We start from the raw sequence: 20269 nt of genomic DNA, 5'->3' as shown, positions 1-20269 counted from the left end.
AATTCATCAGGCTCTGTCTCTATTTTCATAAAGTAACTGTATAATCTGTTTGATGTCCATCTTCCCTCTTACTACCAGCTGCTTATCCTTTTCTGCAGTTACATGCACATTCGTATTTTGTCATGTCTGAATTCAGACCTGCAGTCTGGAAATGCCATGTACGTGCCTAAATGTACTTATGTGAGAAGTGGATTTAAGCATATGGCTACATGATTTCTATGTTTAAAAAAAAATGCCATTCAGTAAATTTATTAGGGCTTTATAATGAGTTATCATCAGTAGTTGCACTAAAATACAACTCGGAAAAAAAAATCCATTGCAAAGGCTTTGTGGCAGAGTGGGCTTTTTGTGTGTCTTTTATTTGCTTGCTAATTTACAACATTCCATAATTCTGGCCCTTCTAAAAACATCTACCAATTGTTCTCCGAAAGCCTTTCATCCTGGAAGGTACTGGACAGGCACAGAGCCTGATGTGAGGCAGGGCGCTTGGATCCTGCCCTTCGGGTGTGCGAGTCACCCCTTTGAACCATCGGGTTTTATGGTAGCAGGAGCACACCTAGGGAGGGTTTCTCTAGGCTGCTTTAGTACTACGGGACAGGGACTATCCTGTTTTGAAAAACAGGAAAGCCCCTGTTGCATAATGCTGCCCTGTTGTACTACAATAACAAGTCATTAGAAAATAGAGGTGGGAGAGAGAGATGAAGGCTGTCCCCTTGTGTCTACAGTCCTGCTAAGAGGATGCACCCAGTGGCACAGCAGTATTTTTCTAACCAGTTTGTTTTCCCAACCAGTTTGCTCTCCTAACCAGTTTTGCTCTCATCACGAGTAGAGCTTCACCTTTCTTGTGCTGTAAGAAGAGTGATTAAAGGCAGCTGAGAGAAGGTGAGTCAACAGTGACTAAAGACCATGCATAAATTCCTAACGAATGGCTAGCAGGGGAGATAAACAGCAGAAACACGAAGCAGCCTTAGAATACTTTGAGTAACGCTTTATCTTCATGGAAACGTCACCACTGTGTTATATCATTTCCTCTCCAGATATGGCAATGGAAGTGCAGGACCTTCCCATAATGGGGCATAAGGTGATTGGGATGCTTTTCATGGCTGCCTGGGGAGTGCCATCAGCCATAACAGAGCAAGTACTTGGGGCAAGGAGAAGAGCTAATAAATGACCTTTGCAATAGTGTGATCAAGTCAAGCCCACCAAAAAATGATAGGTGAGGCAAGAGTTTGCTCAGGAGCTGTGTCCTCCCCTCAGGGCATAACCAGGCAGTCAGCTAGATAGGAACAAACTTGCAACACTGGATTTTTTTGGAGGGCTTGTGTTATCCTTGATAAAAATCTCTTTGGTATTTGGGGCAGAATGGCTCTGCTGGATGCTCCATCCAGCTCTTTCCCATTACCTTTACAAGTATTTTCATTGCCAATCTGCCAAAAATCATGGTGTTTACTAATCCTTGCTTCAAATAAAATGCTCTGGTCTACATGCATCTCCTTGAACTTGGGGATGTCCTTCTCTTCTGCAGGGTCAGATCCTGCTCATGGCACAAATTCAGCACAGAGCATTGCCGCAGGGCTGCACACATCCAGCATTCCTTGTAAAAGACTCCGAAGTAGATGTCTTGTGCAGAAAAAAGTTTAAACAAAACTTAAGCTTCTAGAGAATCTTTTTATTTTTCTTGGAGAAAGAAAAAATCTTCTCTCCCATGATGAATTCTAATTAATTTTGGGGAAATATGGTTTTTTGCAAGGTCTTTCAATATGACAGGAACCAAAGGATTACACAGAGCCTTATGTCAAAATCAGAAATTTAACAGAACGATTTGTTTTCTTATTTAATGTGACTTTGAGCTTAAAGATTTGAATGTTCCATTTCTCATATTTTTTTTTTTTCCCCCTTAAAAAGTTTATCTTTCTGTCTGAAATATTTTATAAACCTTGTTTTTTTACTGCTGTAGAGGGTATCTTTCAGGTAAGTTCTTGTTTCTTGTATTTTCTCTTTTACAGTGATGGGGATGTAAGAGAAGGAACATGCGTTTTCATGGAAGAATCATCTGACATGAACTTATGGTAAATGTATTTGTTCTGCCTGTTTCCTGTTTGTATTGACTTTCCATGAATTTCCTGGCACACATACAGATGAGTATATATGGGAATATGGCTGGCAACAGAGACATGCAACTAATGGTAGAAAATGGTCAGGGGTAGGGGTCAGTTTCAAGCTCTCTTTAGTGTCTTTCTCTAAAATTTTGATGGACTAACAACGTATACACAGTCATCTGACAGGTACATTCACTTAAAGCTAGATGGAAGATGTAATTTCTGTTTTTCAGATGACAAATGCTGCAATGAGTGATGCCAGTAATAAAAATTAGTTGCAGAAAATTAAAAAAAAAAAAAAGATATCCAAAGCCATTGCAAAGTTCTTACTGGCTGTTTGCAGGGTGAAAACAAAATTCATTAAATAAATAATTTGATCCAAATGATTAATTCAGTTGTTGGTGGGGCTAACAGGATGTCTGGGCTTGTCTAGCAGTTTGGTTAGAGTTACAGAGATGAGGAATGTGATGCAGAAATACATTTTTTTTAGAAAGCTGCTCTTTTCTTGGCTGGGAAGGAAGTACTAGTGCTGTATCATGAGACCTTTCCCAGTCTTTGAATGCAACCATTCAGTTAGAAGAAAATGGTACTAATAAGGAGATGGGCCAGTGCGTCTTGGTGTTGATCCCATCACTAGAATACTGAAGCATAAAATTGGAACACTACTTGTAGGAATGGTTGAGGAGCATTTCCATGTAGCTTGGATAAACTGTGTTCATCTTTGGCCCCACTCTATAACATGGAAATCAGAGTGGTTTTGGAATATGCATTTGGAAAACCAGGTGCAGCATGGATCCAGTTTTTGTTTCATCCAAATGAGTGGATCTTAGAGAGCATAGATTTAACAGAAATGGGTTTGGCCAACAATGAGAGCAGTCCAGTAAATTCCACCAGTACCAACAAACGTCCCCAGCCTTACATATAGTTCAGAACCATCTCCAAACTCAGGGACCCCCTTGGCTATGGGTTTTATGTGTCACAAAGGCTGGCTCTGACAAACATTTTTAGAATCACCATCTGTCAGCTTTTCCTTCAGGGATCCCCATTTACAATAGCTTGTATCCAGGCCATGTGCAAATCCCACTGGGCTGAAACTTGGCCCCGTACTAGGTTGGCCTGGATGCAATTAACAAACACAAAATTTATTCAATTTAGTTTGGCCAAAAATATAAGATTCTTTTGTTTGCAGATGCTGAAGTTGAGATGCCTTTCCAAACTTATCAAGGACAAGGGAACTGTTTTGGAGTAAATAACAGCCAACCCCAAAATCATCCTAGAATTCAAGTTGAACTGCAAACCTAAGCACCAAATCATTTGTGAAGCTCAGAAGTTGAGTCCATTTTTTTATTTCTTTAATTTTCATTACTGTCTCTGAAATTCATTGTTCTAGTTGGGCTCTAGACAGAAACATTGGAAGAGGACACCCAGCACTCACAGCATCCAGCAGGAGCAGCAGGAAGCATCAGATATTGTCGGGGAATTCTTCAGTTCCAGAAGTTTTGAAGAAACGTCTGATCCAAATTCTGGAGTGGAGGTTAGAACTCATGGCAGCACCTCTAAATAGCTTCGGTCTGGAGATCTTATAAGATCAGGATCTGTCCCTCTTGATTGTCCATCCAAGACTTCCATTTTTCAGGTCTTATCTGTCTGACTTGAGTGTGATAAACCTCATGGTGCCTGATTAATCTGTCTCAGAAAGATGATGGGCTGAGTCAATCCTTCTGAATTCACATCTTTGTTTCCCAGCTCCCACAAAAACACCAGACCACTTTATTTATTCCCATTATCTGTGCAGGTACTCTGTGATTATAAAACAAAATTCATGTCTAGGACATGAGCTTTCTTTGAGCACTTTTAACCCTTCACCACCCATCTATCACAGTGAGCTCTGGAGTCATAGAATCATCAAAGTTGGAAAAGACCTCTAAGATCATCCAGTCCAACCGTCCATCTTCCACTGATATTACCCACTAAACCATGTCCCAGACCACTAGCCCTGATCCAGGAATGTGCCATGCCTCTACCTGAGTTGAGCAGTGGGATGAGAAGATAAAGGTGAGGTCCTCTGCACATACCTAGCAGCAAGGAGGCCTGAGGCCAACAGTTAATGCCGTGCAGGAAGGAGTTCACATAGGCATTGATCAACGTGGCATAAAATACTTGCAGATGTTGCCTCCCCCAGGTTACTTTATTCTGAGAACTAACACTGGAACATTATTATTATTTTTTTTTACTAACTAAGGGGAAGCTGCCCCCAACACCTCCAACAATGTGAAGACCCAGAGGTACTGATGATGTTGGGTCACCCCTTCTCCATGTCTCCCAGCCATCCCCGCAGCTGGTGGATAGGAGCTGATGGGGTGCAATGAAGCCACCAGCACCTCCACTGTTGCAGGTTAGTTAGTATGCTGGGGCTGTGCGGTTCCTCTGCCATCTTCATTCACCTTAGAAATGTGGAGTTTGAATGGTTTATCTCTATTAATCACCAGCTCAAAAAGCTTTGTGCACCAAGGGCCACAGATAATTAACTTCACTATACTGCTTGTCTTATCAGTATCAACCTCTTGTCCTCCTGTGAAATAGTTAAAACCATCAGCCCCTTTTTACTTTTCCATTTAACTCTAATGCTTTAACACTGATGTTCTAAATGGCCCTGCGATTCATACTTATTAGACAAACCTTTCTTTCTGCATCTCTTATATTTTTTGATAATTGGCCATGTACGTTTCTAAGGGGCTCAACAGCTTTTCATGCCACTATACTAATAATTAAAGGTTTCTCACAGCCTTTCAGATTTCTCTTTACTTTCTTTTCTTTGATAAGTATAATTTGCTGTTTAATTTAGGGGCGGGGTGGGGATGAGGAAAAGTAGTGAGAGGCTGACTGAATAGAAAATATTTTGTTTAACAAAACTCACTAATTTTAAACAAATCTCCATTGCTTCCTCATTTTTGTCACTCCTCTTGCTGGAGACACCCTCCCTCCTGCACTGGAAAGAGAAGTGGGGAGGCAGGAGATGAGAGCTCTGTTCTTGCTGTTCTGCTTGGTTTAGCCCTTTGCTGTGCTCATGTCCTTATCCCCATTGCTCCTGTCACTCGAAGGAGCTGATATGGGACCAAGTCCAGTCTCGTGCAGTGGAGCAGGGTTCTAGCTTTTCGTCTCCCAGGTTGCTTTCAAAGGGATATTTCTCCCAGAAACTTTCTTAGCTCCATCAATCTGCCATTTGGTTCCCCCATCCTATTTAGTACGGGCTAAATCGTGGTGTTTGTGCAACTGATGCTTATGCCGTTCAGAAGTTTTGCTACATTTCCTGCCTGTCTGTCCCTGTTCTTGAGGGCTTTCTTCCTTCTCCCATTTGCATTACTTGAGTTTTTCCCTTTTATTTCACTTGCTTTTGTGTACGTTTGTTTTAATCCAAATTCTCCAGTTCTCAAACTAATATCTTCTCTCTTCTGTCTTTAAGGTTCTTTCATTTAATTTCTTCTATTGTTCCTGCACAGGGAACCTGCTGGGGAGAATGACGTGTCTGGAGCTATCCTTGTCCCAAGCAATAGAGCCATCCCATGTGGAGAACGACCCCAGACGCATGATCCTGCACCCATGGAGAACGCAAGGACAAAGAGGTTTTGGAGCTCTTAGCACCACCCTGGGTGAGTACCACCACACCAATGGAGGGAAGGCACAGAGTCTGGGGCAACCCTGTTATTGTTTGTCATCTCTGCTTGCCTACTTTGAGAGAGGTGTTTAAGGGCTCCTGGAAACAGGGATATTAGGGAGGACTGGGTCTAGTGCAGTGACAGACAATGCTGCTGTCTCTGTTCACACAGGTGAGGCCACCTGAGCTCAGAAGACCCAATGACTTTAGTTTTCAACAAAACTACTCTGAAAAATAGTACTCAACAGCTCCCATTCTAATTTTTAACTGAATTCACCCCAACTCCCTCTTTTGATGCGCATAGGTTCAACAAGCATTGATACTCGTGTAGGACATGTGCTTTGAGTGATATGGTTTAGTGGGCACAGTGGGGATGGGTTAATGTTTGGACTGGATGATTTTTAGTGGTCTTTTCCAACCTTGATGATTCTATGATTTTATAGTGTACACTCTTCCTGGAATCATGCGATGGGAGGTTCTTTAGCTTTCCTTCAAAAGAAAACATTTACACAGTTTTGCAGAGAAGGATGCACATGTGACCCCAGTGCTCTGAAGTGCCTACACAAACATCCAATGCAGTTTTTTAAGGCTTGTGATTTTTACACTACCTCTTGAAGTGAGGAGGAGGTGGGAGCAGAGGGAAGAGCTGATCATAAATTTCTCCTGTTGGAGATGGGCAGCGTGGTGTTGTGCTCCTACAGTTAACACACAGCGACCGTTTCTTATCAGCTCTGGAGCTGAATTGCAAAACAAGTTCATGCAAAAGTCATTCCATTTGCTTTTTTTTTTTTTTTTTTTTTTTTTTGAGCAAAGAATTCACACAACCTGTGATCTGTTCTGGGTTTATTCTCCAGTAGGGGAGAAGAAAAAGACCGGTGATGCCTCTGTAGTGAATAATTCATCCCATCCTCTTTGCTGGGTGCTAAGTGACCCCTTTGCTTAGCTCCCGCTCAGGCTGGGGAGGAGAGCAGGACGTCTCCAGTATCTCCGTTAGCTGCTGGGGGTTAATAGGGGCATTCAACACACACATGCAGGCTCTAAACAGGGTCAGGGGGCAGCCAGCACATTGCGACCTGAAATCTGACAGCTTTTACTCATTCCAGGTTAGGTGACCCCATTTCTCTCTGGGTAGCAGCCTTGCCTGGTGCCCAGCGTGGGCATCTTACACAGCACAGTGGCTTGAGGTGTTTCTTCTCCTTCCCCATTTCCAGTTGTCTGTCTCCCTCCACCACTCTGTCACCCTGATGCTGATGAGTCCCTACTTTCCTCCTCCTTCTCCCTAGTTGGTCCATTCGTTGTTTTCTCTCAGTAGTCCATCCTCCTTTCTCTACGACTTCTTCTGTCTCTTGTTTTTCCCTCCTTTCTCTCTCTTTCGTTTTTCCCCCCTAGTGTCGGAACTTCTTTCTTTGATTCCCCCCCTCCACCTCCCACCCTTTATAGTGCTGTTATCTGTGATTTTGGCAAAGAGCACATTTATTGGGGAGGAATATCCCCATGGCAACGCAGCAGATGGTGACTTTTGATTAGCTTGGCTTTTTTTTTTTTCCCCCGACTGCCAAATCACAATCCGTCTTTGAAATTAAATCAGGCTGTGATAGCATCAGTTGTTCTGGAGAGGGGACGAGAGAGAAACAAGACTGAAGTATTACAGCGGGAGCCAGGATGTAATGCAAATTCGTGTTTTTTAACCCCAGCAATAAAACCCCCTGTTCATTCCGGGAGCAGAAGGAACCACAAGAGAGGGAATAATAAAACTTAAAAAAAAAAAAAAATAAGATTTATTATTTTTTTTAACGTTATCACCCCACATGGGCTCCTCACTCTGACCACAGCGGTGTGTTTGTCTCTGTAACACTGATGTCACCGGAGCTGCTGGGCCTAATCCTGTGGCTGTTTAAACACTGTTGAGAATTTTCTTCCTGTCATGGGTGATGGGGACAGGCCGGGTTCTCAGCTGAGCCACTGGAGCAACTATTTATTAATGGGGTGCGGCATCCCAATTGGGAAGAAAAGCATTAGCAAACAGCTCCTGGAGGGCAGTGGAGGAGGAGGCAAGGGGAATTCAGGATAACATGGGGAAGTGGAGCAGCTGGAGAGGGCGGATGGCATCGGCGAGCCAAGATGTTGAGTGATCAAGGGCATGGGAAAGTGAAGAGCTGTCTGAAATGGCACCAGGGAGGTCTGAGCCTGGGGAAGGAAGGGTGCAAAGCTGTTGCCAGCCACGAAGAGAAAGTTACAGGGCATAGCTCCATGGAAGATGGGAAAGCAGATACCAGAGTCAAACAGTAAGGAACTTTCTTGAACGCTTCAGAAGTGGGTGGTATTCAAGACCCGTGAGCTCTTTTGCCTGGTGCCTTCTGGAGGGTGACCAAAGGTGAACGCAATTGAGTGCTAATCATAGCCAAAGATAAAGGAGGGCTTGAAAATGAAAGCTGCAGAGAGGAGATGACTAATGGCCCAGCCATTTCGTGGGAACTGACGCGGTGTCTCGGGCTGCGAGTCGCCGGGCTGCTATCTCCAATTACCCACGCAGGAGTTTAGAAAGTGGTTGTCTGGTCTCAGTGCTGGCTCTTGTGGAGGAAGGGAGTCTAGTAGTAATGACTAAAGGTAAACAAAGGGCCACGTCCAGTCTTGGAGGAGTTTCATCAGAAACAAAGTGCTTTTTCTATCTGGGATTGTAGCATGCACATTTTCTGGTACTGTGGAGAGCAATCACACATGAGCAAAAGATGCATCTCCTGGAAGAGCTCTGATCTTAACGTAGGATTCAAATCTGTGCCCTTCTGATCTGCAGAATCTCTGTGTATATGGGACTATCCTGTTAAAAGAAATAATTGAGGTCTTCCCACTTCTTCCTGATAAGTACTCCTTACTCTCCTGCTTGCTAGCAGCTCTGGGCCACCACCACATCCCTCCCACTGCTTTTTCAGCCCAACCAGTGCCTTTTCCTGCTGTGCTGCAGGGGACTCTGCAGGCTGTCTTAAGTTCTTCCAGGATAAGCCTTCTGGCCAACAGATAAAATTTTGCTGCAGATGTTGCTTCTGCTGGAGAGCTCAATTCAGGAACATTCTGTGTATGCCTTGCATTACATCTGATGTTCTTTGGGGAGCAGATAAGATTTGGGTGCAGGAGATAAGTCAGGTAGAGATGCTGCTGCACCTTAATTGCCAGGAGATATCTGAGGGCTGGATCCTTCCCTGTGAGATGCAGGCTCAGGGGAGAGCTTCAGCCTGAAGGGGCTCACATGTTGGTGGAGAGCATGGGAAAAGTGTTTCACAAGCAGAGTGAGATCTAAACCTCTAACTGAATCTCAGGGGATGTTCAACCTAAGTTCCATTTTGTTTAGAAGTTATTCCTAAATTAGACAACAGTATGTGGAAGCTGGGCATTGCTTCTTGCATTGGTCAGACAGCTGCCACCCAAATGGCTGGACTTCTTGCCCTGGGCTTACCTTGCTAGTGAATGTCTGCCCTCAAATCTCTTTCCCTTGTCCATCCCCCATTGTCCTGCACAAGTACTTTGCAACCACACTCTTCCTCCCTGGCTGGCACTGGTAGGAACCACTCTGCCCCACAGCACTGCTGTGCCTGAGTTGCTGATCCCCAATAGTGTGCAAGAGGGCTGAGAGTCAGCGCTGCTCTACATCCTGCCCACAGAACCCATCCCATCAGCATGGCGTGCGTGTCCCCAGCGGTCCCAGCACGAGCCTGGCATCTGCAGGGCTGCAATCCAGGCTCGTAGAGCTGCACAAAACAAACCGGCTGTGACACCGCCGCAGCGCGCTCGAGCCTCTCCAGCTTGACACCACATCATTATATATTGATGCCATGACACCAGTGCTCAAAATAGCATCAGGACAATTTGATTTCCTGCAGATCTCAGGATGGGGTCATAAAAACGGAGACTGTTCTGGAGAAATAGGATAGGGTGGAAATGTTTGTAGTGACATCACAGCCGCTTCCATGCCAATGGCCTCCTACTGCTGCAAACATGTGATTGTGATTTTGTTGCACGCTCCATCAGAAGAGAGCCAGGCTGGCCAGGGAGGGAGGAGAAGGGACGGAAATATTCAGTTCTTGTATCTTGATTCAAATATCTGACAATAGCGTTGCAGCCCTGGGGTGCTGAGCGATCAGGAGTGGGGCTACGGAGCTGCTGCCAGATCAGGGGGCTGCAGAATATAACTGGAGGCTGAATATGGACCTTTGGCTTTGTGGTGGAGGATGTTGCTCTGCACTGGGGTGCTTAGTTGGAGAGTTGGGTGGTCTCATGCTCACTCTTCCCTACTGGTCCCTGTTTTGTCTAACATCACTCTTCTTGGCAAGAACCACCTTTAGGCCAGAAATATAGCTGCAAAAGGCTCTGCATAGCTGTCATCTTTAGGGGTTCCTGTTATGGAGAAGAAAAGCAAGAAACAGCAACGAGGGGATTTAAGTAGATGGGGATAAGAGGAGGGAAGAAGGGAGAAAAGAGACAGGGAGAGGAGAGAAGCAGAAGTCAGCCCAGGAGACAAAACCTTGCAGGAGAAAAACTCATCTGGTGACCCCACAAAAGGCTCTGACAACTGCAGAGCCCAGCTCAGAGCTGGGGGCACATGAGAGTGAAGGGATCCAACTAATGCACCCGTCCATCAGATTAGGCTGTCAGAAAACCCAACCACTTCCATCACTGTCTGAGGAGAGAGACTCACTCCCCGCTTAATGTGATCGCAGTCCTGTTGTTGCCACTCCAGGGAGAGGGGCCACCGCCACCGCAGTGTGCAGCAGGCTGTGAGTTTAAAATCCTATTAGGCAGAGACTAACAGTTGCAAAAAGAAAGCAGGTATCCCCTAGTGGGGATTTAAAGATGTTTAGACATAATTGGATTTTCCAAGCAGATGTCATTATTGTTAAACAGTTGCCCACTTGATATGTTCAAGTTGTTGGCTGTAATTGCTAAAATTAGCAGGTCTGCATAGAGCAAAGGTCAGTTGGTTAATATTGTGATTTAGTATTTTATGAAGTAATTCCAAATGCTTTTATGTATGTTTTTGTTTTTGCAGTCTAAGCCCACATTAAAGTAGTTGTGGGGCCTGCTAATAAAATAATGACTCAGCCTCTCCGAGCCGGCTGCTGGCCGGGCTCGAGCCGTCTCTGCTATGTGCTCTTCCCATTGCTCCAGCTCTGCAGCAGGAGACTGCAAACTGCCCCCAGACTCTGCATTCAAGCAGAGCTCATTCTCAACCAACCCATTCCCAGCTGAGCTCTGCTGTCACAGCTTGTGGTCCTCCTTATGGGCCAGCTGTGTGTGCAAGCTCACCAGGGAGAGTCCCAAAACATGGCTTCTTATAGGGACAATGCAGTTCTGGGAGAACCTGTCCCTTGCACAAGCAAATGATTTCTTCCAAGGCCATATTGACAACACTGGCTGAGATTTATTTTTGTAACACAGGCACAACCCATTTCCATGTGTGGTGTGGGCACACCTGGCAGATTTCTCGCTATTGCAGCAATGTGGGCCTTTGCAAGTGCAGTCCGACCTGCTTTCTTACCACCTACCATTTATGGCTCTCTCTCTCCTTTTTTTTTTTTTTTTCCCCCTTTCTTTTATCATTTTTTTAATCTCCACTCTTTTACTTGCAGGAAGTGCTGAGAGCTGCTGTGTGCCCTGCAGTGCACAAGGAGTTGTGGAAGATCTGCATTCCTCCTGGACCCAGCGCTTACTGGGTGAGCAAACTGGGTCTTTTCCCAATCCATGTTCCCATAATCCGAAGAGCAAGTTTTGGTGTATGCAGCTTCCAGAGCTGCTACAGGAGCTCTCTGCTGCTGCAAGCAGTGATAGAAATGTTCTGAGTGAGGGATGAGAAAAGGAAGTGCTCTCTCTTGGATGCTATCTTAAGTAGTGATACAACATCCCAAGCAGACTGGGTCTAGGGTAGGTATAGATTGATCACAGATCAAAACATCTTGATGGACATGCACAAAAATATCAGATTAGGGACAAGACTGAAGCAAAGTTTTAGCCCAGCAAGCTGAAAATGTTATGGACTGGGATTTCAACTCTGCTCCAGATTTCAAAACATGCTATTTTGATCAAAGACCATTTCAGTTTCCGATCCAAAATGTACTTTTTTTTTTTTTTAATAAACCCTTGAACTTCCTCCAAAGTAACATAAGGTAAATTCAAATGGCCATCTCATGTAGTGAGCACAGAGATTATTGGTAGAAATACGTAATTGTGTTTGCTCTGCCCGAAATAATAATCTTTGCCAGTTTGTAAAACTGACAAATTCTTTGCAATCCCCAGGGCTCCAGTGCCTGCAGGGCTCCTTCTGGCTCCCAAACCATGGAGGAACAGCAGACGGGGATTGTACCACTGGCTGTCCCTACTCCCATCACTGCTGCCTTCCTTCTACAAACCCAGCAAGTCCTTAGGCATCCACTTGCCTCTCAGTGTTGTGTCCTTTTCTTATGGGACAGGGACTCTCACAGGGACTTAAGAGGCCTTGACACAGCAAATTCAGTTCTGTTCTGTTTCTTTTCCAAGCTGGGCACAGCATCAGTTTGCAAAGGATACCGATTTGTGCTGTGTTTTTCCTTTCAGAAGTAAAAGGTTTCTGTTAAGTGGCTGCAGTATTCTGGCTAATTTAACTTAGCGTTGGGAGACCTTTATGTATATCACTGCTTTGCAGTCTCCTTCAAAGCACAGGAGCCTGTTATTCCCATTTCACTGCAGAGGAAACAGATGCAAAGACCTGCCCAAATGCAGGCAGCAATTGCAATCTGGATTAGAGTGAAAATGTCCCTGAAAACCAGTTCCACCCTCCAGGGAGACATCAGTGGGCAGGGCAAGCTGGGAAAATCAAGGGGATGTAGTGTAGGACTGAAAATAAAGCGTGTGAGATTTTAAATGCCTAAGGTGATCTGGCCAAGCAAGAAACAAGGCTCTGTGGTTCATGTCAGCACAAGGGGAGGGCAGAAACATGGGGAGCGCGTTCCTCAGCTCAGTGGAGGACGAAAGCAGCATGCTGCCAGGCTGTGCAAGAAATGCATTGTGAGCTGGCTCTAGCAGCTGTGAGCAAGACAATGAGGATGGTAAAGCACCATCGAGCTCCCCATGTTCAGCTTTGCACAAAGAGGGAGCTAAATTCAGCCCCCTGGATTCTGTTTGCTCGTGGTTTGAATTTAGCTGGCTTTGTCTGAACAACTCCAAGCAGAAAGGAACTATAGATTGTCCCAGTTCAAGACCCAAATTCACCTTCTGTCTGCTTGTTTTCAGCCCCCAAACTATGTAGAGATCTCCAGATATAATTTTCAGGGCATTTTCAAGGAATACCCTATTTTCTTTTATGGAACAGCTTTTTCTTCCTTCTTTTCCTCACCAAAATCTCCCTTTGTTTTTTCCCATGGCAGTCCCTCTCCTTACTACATATTGGACTACAGCTTGATACATCCTCACTAGATAAAGGGGACGGGGGAGAGGGCTCTTCATCACCCCTGAACCTCCCCTACTTTCTTGCAAGTGTACAAAAAATGTTTCAATGAATATATCTTGTATTCCAGCGCCTAAAGGCAGGACATCCTTCACTCAGCCTCAGGACTGTGTATGACAGTCAGACAAGAGCCTTTATTTTTCTGGCTAGCAGGCTTGGACCTTTAAAATTTTAAATTTAAAAAGGGTCAATTTCAGGGTGTGGGAAGAGAGCGTCCAGCTTGTCATAGAGCCCTCATACCTGTTCATCAACCATCCTTTTGCTGTACTGACTAACTTGGTCTCTGACAAACAAGCAAAGTAGCTCTTGTGTGTATTTACTCTATATTTACTATGTATTTCCAGAACAAACACTATATATCACCTTACATGGAATCAGTATAGTTCCCTTCCTTAGTTTAGCATAACTCCTTATCTCTACCTGTCAATAATTTGTTCCAGGCTGTTGAGAAGCTGGCATCAGTTGTGCCACGAACTCAGCTTTTATTAATACTGCTCACAGTAGATTCCATTCATTGAGCAGTGAGAGCACATCCCAGAGCTTGCAGCTGATGTGTGTGCTGGGGGACGTTATAGCTTCAGGTGCTCTTTTCCATTTATTGACACAGACCTCAACCGGCCGTCTTCTTCAATTTCTATCTTCTCCTGCCCGTTTTCAATGATTTTCCGGGTGGTGATCCTCTTGCCATTGATCACTTCAGTAGAGGTTAAGACTGATCTGAAACTGCACGGCCCAGCTGTTTCCTCAATGAAGGAGAAGATGGTCTGCCTGTTGTGACCAAATGAAGTAAATGGCATAAAGGACTGCATCAATCCAGAAAACAAACTGGAGCTGCTTCTTCTTCCACTGTTTCTGACGTTGTTGAAGAGATCCATCCCTCCAAAGACTTCCCCAAAGATATCTTCGGGATCTTGGAATATGTAAGTGATATCACAGAAGTTGTTATGGTCCCCCGTGGCACTTCTTCCTATATGGGATCGGCTCTCCTTGACAGATCTGTCATAGAGCGATCGTTTCTGAGGGTCAGACAAAATTTTGTATGCCTCAGTGACAGCTTTGAATTTATTTTCGGCTTCCTCCTTGTTGGTGAGATTCTTATCAGGATGCCATTTTAGTGCCAGTCTGTGGTAGGATTTCCTGATATCATCCTGAGAGGCACTTTTTTGCAGTTCCAGGATTTTGTAATAATCCACCATCTCAGGAGTGAGCTGAGACTGCTTGGAAGTAGCCTGGCACCTCTCTCTCACCACAGATATGAAGCCTGGAGATGTCCAGCACCCAGAGGCTCCTAGACGCCCACTGCCACTGCACTGCTTGGGGACAGGCTCAGTTCATTCCTTGCTCTGCTTTATCCTTCGGTGTTACAGGACCACATGGGAAGCTGAGTCCCGTGTTACGAGATTGTTTCTTTTGAAGCCAGCTGTTCCCGGACCATGAGATTGTGACCTCAGAGTGGATTCAGTCAACTGTTGCTCAGGTGATCAAACCACATTCTGGGGCGGAGTTGGTTGTCATTGGCCTTACATTGCCATTGGCCTTATGTTCTCAAATGTTGGTTGTGTACATGATGTAGTTGCCCAACGTAGCTGTAATATCATAGCTGTGATATATGGCTTTGTCAGATCAGTTTTTGTATGTGCCTACCCAAAAGTGGGATTTTTAGATACTGAGTATAGATCTATGTGCAGTCCAGAGAAGTGTAATATCATCAGGTCATGTTAATTTTATAGGACATATTGCCCTACATGAGCAGCTACAAGAAAGCAGTTTGTAGTTCAGCCACTCACAGTTCAGGGAGAGTGCAAGTTGGAGAAGGCACAGGAAAGAGCCCTAAGATGTGATTAGGGGTTTGGAAAACATGCTCTGGGGTGAAATACTCAGGGAAATTTTCTTGATATTAAAAGGAAGTTCAACACCAGCTTCATCATATCCTGTAAGAACTGCATAGAAACAGAGATTTGATGGTACAGAGGTCTTCAGACTCTCAGGAAAAGCAGTTGGAAGGTGGCACTAGCAAGTTAAAACTCCAAATGTGTTGCATATCCTACTCAGTGAAGGTAGTGAATTACTAGAACCTCCTTGTGTGTCCATTTTTACACCCAAAGTGGATCTTTTACCTAAAATAATGATTAGATGACCATGTAAATTTATGCCCAAACCTAATGCCTCTACAAGAATTTAGCTCCCATGATAGCACCAAAATAAATGTCCAGAATGAAGCTCATTAACAACCTTAGCTTCTTTTCTATGTGCTCTTTGGGATAGTTGGCCTAGGTACAATAGGGATGCTGTGTAAGCTCAATACTGACAAGTTCAGTCTGAGGGGCTGAACTCCCTGATCCAGTGTGAGGTTATCCTGCATCTGTTTCTATTCCCTGGTTTTGTCATTCCTGTGGGAAATGCAATATCTTTGCAGGGAATCATTGCATGAAGGAGGTCTCCAAGGAAGTGCCAACAATGAGAACTCAGCTGTCTGTAACCTTGTCATAAACACCTACTAATGGCAGTGTGGCTTACAGATCACTGCCCTCATTTCCATTATCCCACACTTTGGGTAGGAGTAAACAGCTGATCATACCAAAGAGTGTATGCACAGCACATGAGCCCACTGCTGCTCTAACACATATTGTAAGTGTGGAGCAATGAAGCCAAGAGGAAGCCATGTCAGCTTGTAGAAAGCAGTATGGTGGAGGAAGGAAGAAAAGTGTTGGAGATGGCCACTGAGGAAGGGCTTTGTTGGGCTGGTTTCCTCTTTGGTCAGTGATGGGGCAGCACTATGGAGGTGCTCACTGTATTCTGGCCCTGTGATAGAGGCTGCCATTAGGCAGTGCAGTGCTGGTCTGGTGTACGCTGGACTTGAGGATTATCCAAGTTTCCCACCCACGAGCCACCAAAAGGTGCAGCATTCTCCTATCCTCTGCCACTGTGATCTCTTTGTAGATGCTTGGCAGAAACTTCAGGACCAATTTCTGTTCCTGCTCTCTGCTACCCAGAAGTGAAAATGGGATGTCAGAAACAGGTGAAAGAGCCCTAGTGGAAGCTCCCAGGCTTGTTATCTGCTGCGCACGGAAGGAAGGAGGTGGCCCTGCCTTGGGCTGTCTCTGCAAAGCATCTCCTCCACGACCTGCTTTCACTGCAGAGTGCCTATCACAGACTTGCTGGCGCAGTGGATTATCTGTCCTGGATTTAGTGTGTCCTACCCATCTAAAACATAGGGAGTGTTTTTCTCCTGTCATCCTGTAGCGGGGGACACTCACTGCCCGTTTGTCTGCTGCCTGCAGCAGGCATCAGAGATTAGCAGCCATTCAACAGAGGCCACTGTTGTGAGCCAGAAGGGTTTGCAAGGAAAAAAGAAAGGGTCGAGGAGAAATGGGGAGAAAGGAAAATGGGAGAGACATGAACACTTCAAGTAACTAGACCCAAACTAGCCTGGCAGCCCCATCCCTAGAAACCAAGGCTTTGAAATGAGAAATGTTTTTCGTATCTCAAATCTCAAGTACAAACAATAAAAACCAGCCCAGACTGTGTTCTTTGAAGAGAAAGTACGAGTGACCTGAACAGTGGTTATCAGCAGCGTCATTAAGATAAACCCTTAACATGATTTAAAGCATCCGAAACTGAAGGCAGCACTTTCAGATACTAACAAAATGGTCTGACATTGGGGATGGAAATCAATAGTAATCTGATGTCACTAAAAATACTCAAAAGTGTCCCATGGCTGATGGAGGTGAGATTAGTGTAAATATTTGTATTCTAATCAGTGGCACGCGAGGGCTGGAGGCGGCCTTTCTGTCTATTTAATTAATGGAGTGGCTTTTTAAAAGGATCCTAATCATATGTGATTGTATCTGCTTATCAACATTTTTGCTAATTAGATGATATGGAGGCAGTCACTCTGCTAATTCCCTCATCCAAACAGCATATCCTGCACAGATAAAGTACAGTCTCTTTTTAATAAGAAACAATCATGAGACAGACTAACCTTAATGGTGCTTATTATCCGAGGATCTTTGGGATTTTCTCTTTTACCCACCCCCTCCTTCCTTTTCCTTCAGTCTCTGCTTCAGTATGCCAGATGGATGTGGATGCGGCAGTCCCTGTCCCCTCGGCACCACCATGTCCCACTCTTCCCTCCCAGCCAGGCAGCAGTGGTGGGTCAGGTGGGAGATGAGGAGCAAAACACAGGGCACTCAGGGGCAAAACGCCCCAAGATTTTGGTTCATGGACCACAGATGACCCCAGATTTGTAGCCCCTATCACTGATCTTGCTCCTCGCATACCAAAAACGTCCTGGTTCAGAAAGAAGTGAGCATCTCTGAGATGAGAAAACTTTCTTCTTTTGTTGTTATTATTCCTTTTATTATAGTTGATTCTATTATAAAAGGGTCTGGGGGCCAAGGAATTCTTGATAAGCATTTTCTCACTATCCCCCCTGATACCTTGACAAGTCTGGGTTCCTTTTATCTAAAACATGAGTCACAGACATTTGTTCCAAGTCCTTTGGCTATCTAAACAAACACGCATCGCACTTTGTCCCGCCACTCAAGCTGCCATCGGATGCTTCCCCTTAAGGCATCTGTGCTTGTCCCCTGCCTGCTCCCCAAGCCGTGATCCCAAAGACAACTACAGATGAGCATGTAAGCCTGACCTCCTGTTGAGTGGCAGTGTGGCCTGCTTGCCTTCAGCATGAGGATTGAAAATAAGTGGAAAATTTGTCCCCTCAATGCAGAGGCTTGTGGTGGGATGGAGACTGAAGATCGAGCAGGAGGAGGTCCTGGAGAGCTGTGTCTGGATTAATTTTCTGAGCCTTGAGGCCAAACCAAGGTTCAGGCAAGAGAGCACTCAGCTTCTGGGTGGTGGCAAGGAGCAGGACCTCCAAAGAAACACTATTTTTTTTGAGGTATGAAGCCAAAGAGAAGGCCTGGTCCTGCCTACTGGAGTCAAGGTGCCTGGCATGTTTTTTATGTTAGATCATGCCCAGGGCAAGAGCTTGCTCCAGTCTTGGAAAGCACAAACGGTGATGTAACTTCTCTCCACGGACTCTGATCCCAGGAGAATTCAGAGCACTCCAGTTTCACTGCCTGGGTCATCTCCGTGTGTCATCTGCAACATCCTCACTCAGACACGGCTCTGCTGAGGCTGTACTCAGCAATGCAGTTGGCTGATCCTTCTCTATTCCTGCTCTCTGGCACAGCCCTGGACCCTTCTTCCTCTCCATTCTACATACAAGGATTAATTCAATATTGACCGCTTTCCCAGAGCGCCGTCCCATCGCCAGTTCCGTGACTGAGGTCTACGACTTGAAAAGAGGAGGAACATCTGGGCCAAGGATTGCTCTGCAAGCAGTTGAGTCCCGGGGCTTAATGAGGCGCTGCTTATCAGCAGAGCGTGCTTATCTGGAGCCCGCTGCCGGTGTACCTGCTCCAGCCCCATCGTGAGTGAACATGTTTTACCACCCAGTCGCAGGGAGCCGGCAGCGTGTGCGCGGTCAGGCAGCGCGGCTCAGCCGGTGCGTGGTAACTCGCGAAGCCGCAGCAACTTTATCACTTTGCAACATCCATACATAGCCACAGCCTTGAATCTTCTCAGGGGAAGAAAGGATGATGAGTTACTGTCCTGGGATTTTTGCTCTGTCTCCAGTCAGTGGGAAGTGGCATGTGGAGCATTCATTTAATAAACCAGAGGGGAAAAGCTGTAGATCAGCTTCTCATTATTTCAGAGCTGGCTCACGCCATCGCTTGGGTTTGTGCCTGACAGTTCAGTGTGTTATTTGAGGCCACTGAAGCATTCTGCAGAAATGATGCCACCCTCTTCTGAAAGCATGGGGTTCGTGAAAGCAGGGAGGGCCTGCCTCCCGTAGTAGCTTTACCATTGTCAATTCCATCTCAATTTTAGGTTTGCAGAGGAGGTGCCCACTTTGCAGACCGGTTCCTGTCAAAAGCCACCACTCCAGCAGGAAACCTTCTGAAGATGGTTCTTCTGCTGAAGTAAAGCAGCTCTAGGGGAGTAAAAATGCACCTGTGAGGCTGGTTTGCAGGGAATGGCAAGGTCCAGAGTCCTGCAATATTTAGATTGCTATGTGCACATAAAACTGGTGCACGTCATTAAGGGAAGCAGCATCATCCTCTAGAAGGCAGGAGAGATCATAGGGGATCATTGCTAGCATTCAGCCCCCAGTATTTGCCAATGTGTTGTAACTGTTTCTGGGTGTGGGGAACTGGAGTTGATCCCCCAATGAAGATGTCAGGAGACAAGTTTTGGTTCTGGTCCTGCCTATGGACTCATAGACAAGGCTGCTGGGAACAGTGAAATTTCCACACTGCCTCAGCAAAGGTTTAGTCCAAGTTTATTGCTGAGATTAAAAGACTGGAGAATATAAATTGTAAATGTGATGACTTAAGAGCTCATAAATTCAGTATACAACCCCATTCCAGAGAGCCAGTGAGCAGTGCAGCCATGCTGCCTTGGGCTCGCAAGCTGCCCTGTGCTCAAACCCAAGTTCTCTAAAAAGTCCTTTTGGAAGGGTGGTCACCCCTCCCTGGAATCTACTGAAGCAGCATTACCTGTTCAAGCTGCCAGTGTGGGAAAGATGAACGTTTCTACTAATCCACAGGTTCTTCCACCAGTTTTTTGCTTATTCTACTTCATGGAGCTGGGTGACCCCTGAGAGCAGAGGGATGGGGAGGGCTTTGTGAAGGAGTGGTGAATGTGCCACACTACTTTTGGGGTGAGTTGTGACCTGGTTTCTGCAGCTGGGTTGTGATTGTTGTTGAGTTTGTCCAGTACAGATTTCCTTTAATAACTTGCTTAGGTGTTAACACTTGGCCATTATGTCTTTTCCTTGTTTTTTTCCAGGAATGATGGAGAGTTAGAAACCATTCGGCCTCTAGGATCAGTCTGGTCCACACCAGGGATGCAGATACTGGGCTGTGAGCTATTATGGAATCAGAGGTAAGAATGCAGTATCCAGTGCCAACCTTGCTATCCTATATATGGGAGCAAAGCTTGCGTGAGCAAGAAGAGACAGACAAAATCAAGTGAATC

The 20269-nt window shown here is 45.3% G+C and overlaps 2 protein-coding genes and 1 long non-coding RNA gene across 8 annotated transcripts in view; 2 read left to right on the top strand and 1 right to left on the bottom strand.

Moving 5' to 3' along the window:
* The first annotated feature begins 746 nt into the window (after positions 1-746).
* Positions 747-13575, top strand: LOC149916431 (uncharacterized). The gene is made up of 7 exons (XM_090148220.1): positions 747-882; positions 2007-2069; positions 3490-3633; positions 4342-4494; positions 5600-5749; positions 11376-11459; positions 12040-13575. Exons 4-7 carry the CDS (start codon positions 4455-4457, stop codon positions 12165-12167), a joined length of 402 nt encoding a protein of 133 aa, XP_090004346.1. The 5' UTR covers positions 747-882; positions 2007-2069; positions 3490-3633; positions 4342-4454; the 3' UTR covers positions 12168-13575.
* A 94-nt stretch (positions 13576-13669) lies between these two features.
* On the bottom strand, positions 13670-14492 carry DNAJB8 (DnaJ heat shock protein family (Hsp40) member B8). Its single transcript, XM_031607787.2, has one exon. The coding sequence runs from the start codon at positions 14419-14421 to the stop codon at positions 13795-13797; it is 627 nt and encodes a 208-aa protein (XP_031463647.1). The 5' UTR covers positions 14422-14492; the 3' UTR covers positions 13670-13794.
* LOC149916430 (uncharacterized) overlaps positions 14403-20269 on the top strand; it is a 41398-nt gene continuing 35531 nt past the window's right edge. For 4 of the 6 annotated variants that reach the window (XR_016470113.1, XR_016470111.1, XR_016470110.1 and 1 more), the window contains exon 1: positions 20084-20176. This is a non-coding gene — a long non-coding RNA (uncharacterized LOC149916430). Of the gene's footprint in view, positions 14703-20080; positions 20177-20269 lie in introns of those variants that run through there. The other 2 variants (XR_016470107.1, XR_016470108.1) reach the window with 1 other exon arrangement.

The sequence above is a fragment of the Phasianus colchicus genome, chromosome 11 (genome assembly GCF_987193195.1).
Source record: "Phasianus colchicus chromosome 11, bPhaCol1.hap1.1, whole genome shotgun sequence".
Classification (NCBI taxonomy): Eukaryota; Metazoa; Chordata; class Aves; order Galliformes; family Phasianidae; genus Phasianus; species Phasianus colchicus.
Note: the sequence above shows the minus strand (reverse complement) of the source record. Positions and strands in the feature narration are given on the sequence as shown.

Coding starts and splice junctions, on each gene's coding strand:
- LOC149916431 (XM_090148220.1), top strand. CDS start 4,455: ATGGGGTGCAATGAAGCCACCAGCACCTCCACTGTTGCAG. Junction 4,495..5,599: donor CAGCACCTCCACTGTTGCAG/GTTAGTTAGTAT, acceptor GTTCCTGCACAG/GGAACCTGCTGGGGAGAATG. Junction 11,460..12,039: donor CTGGACCCAGCGCTTACTGG/GTGAGCAAACTG, acceptor TGCAATCCCCAG/GGCTCCAGTGCCTGCAGGGC.
- DNAJB8 (XM_031607787.2), bottom strand. CDS start 14,421: ATGGTGGATTATTACAAAATCCTGGAACTGCAAAAAAGTGCCTCTCAG.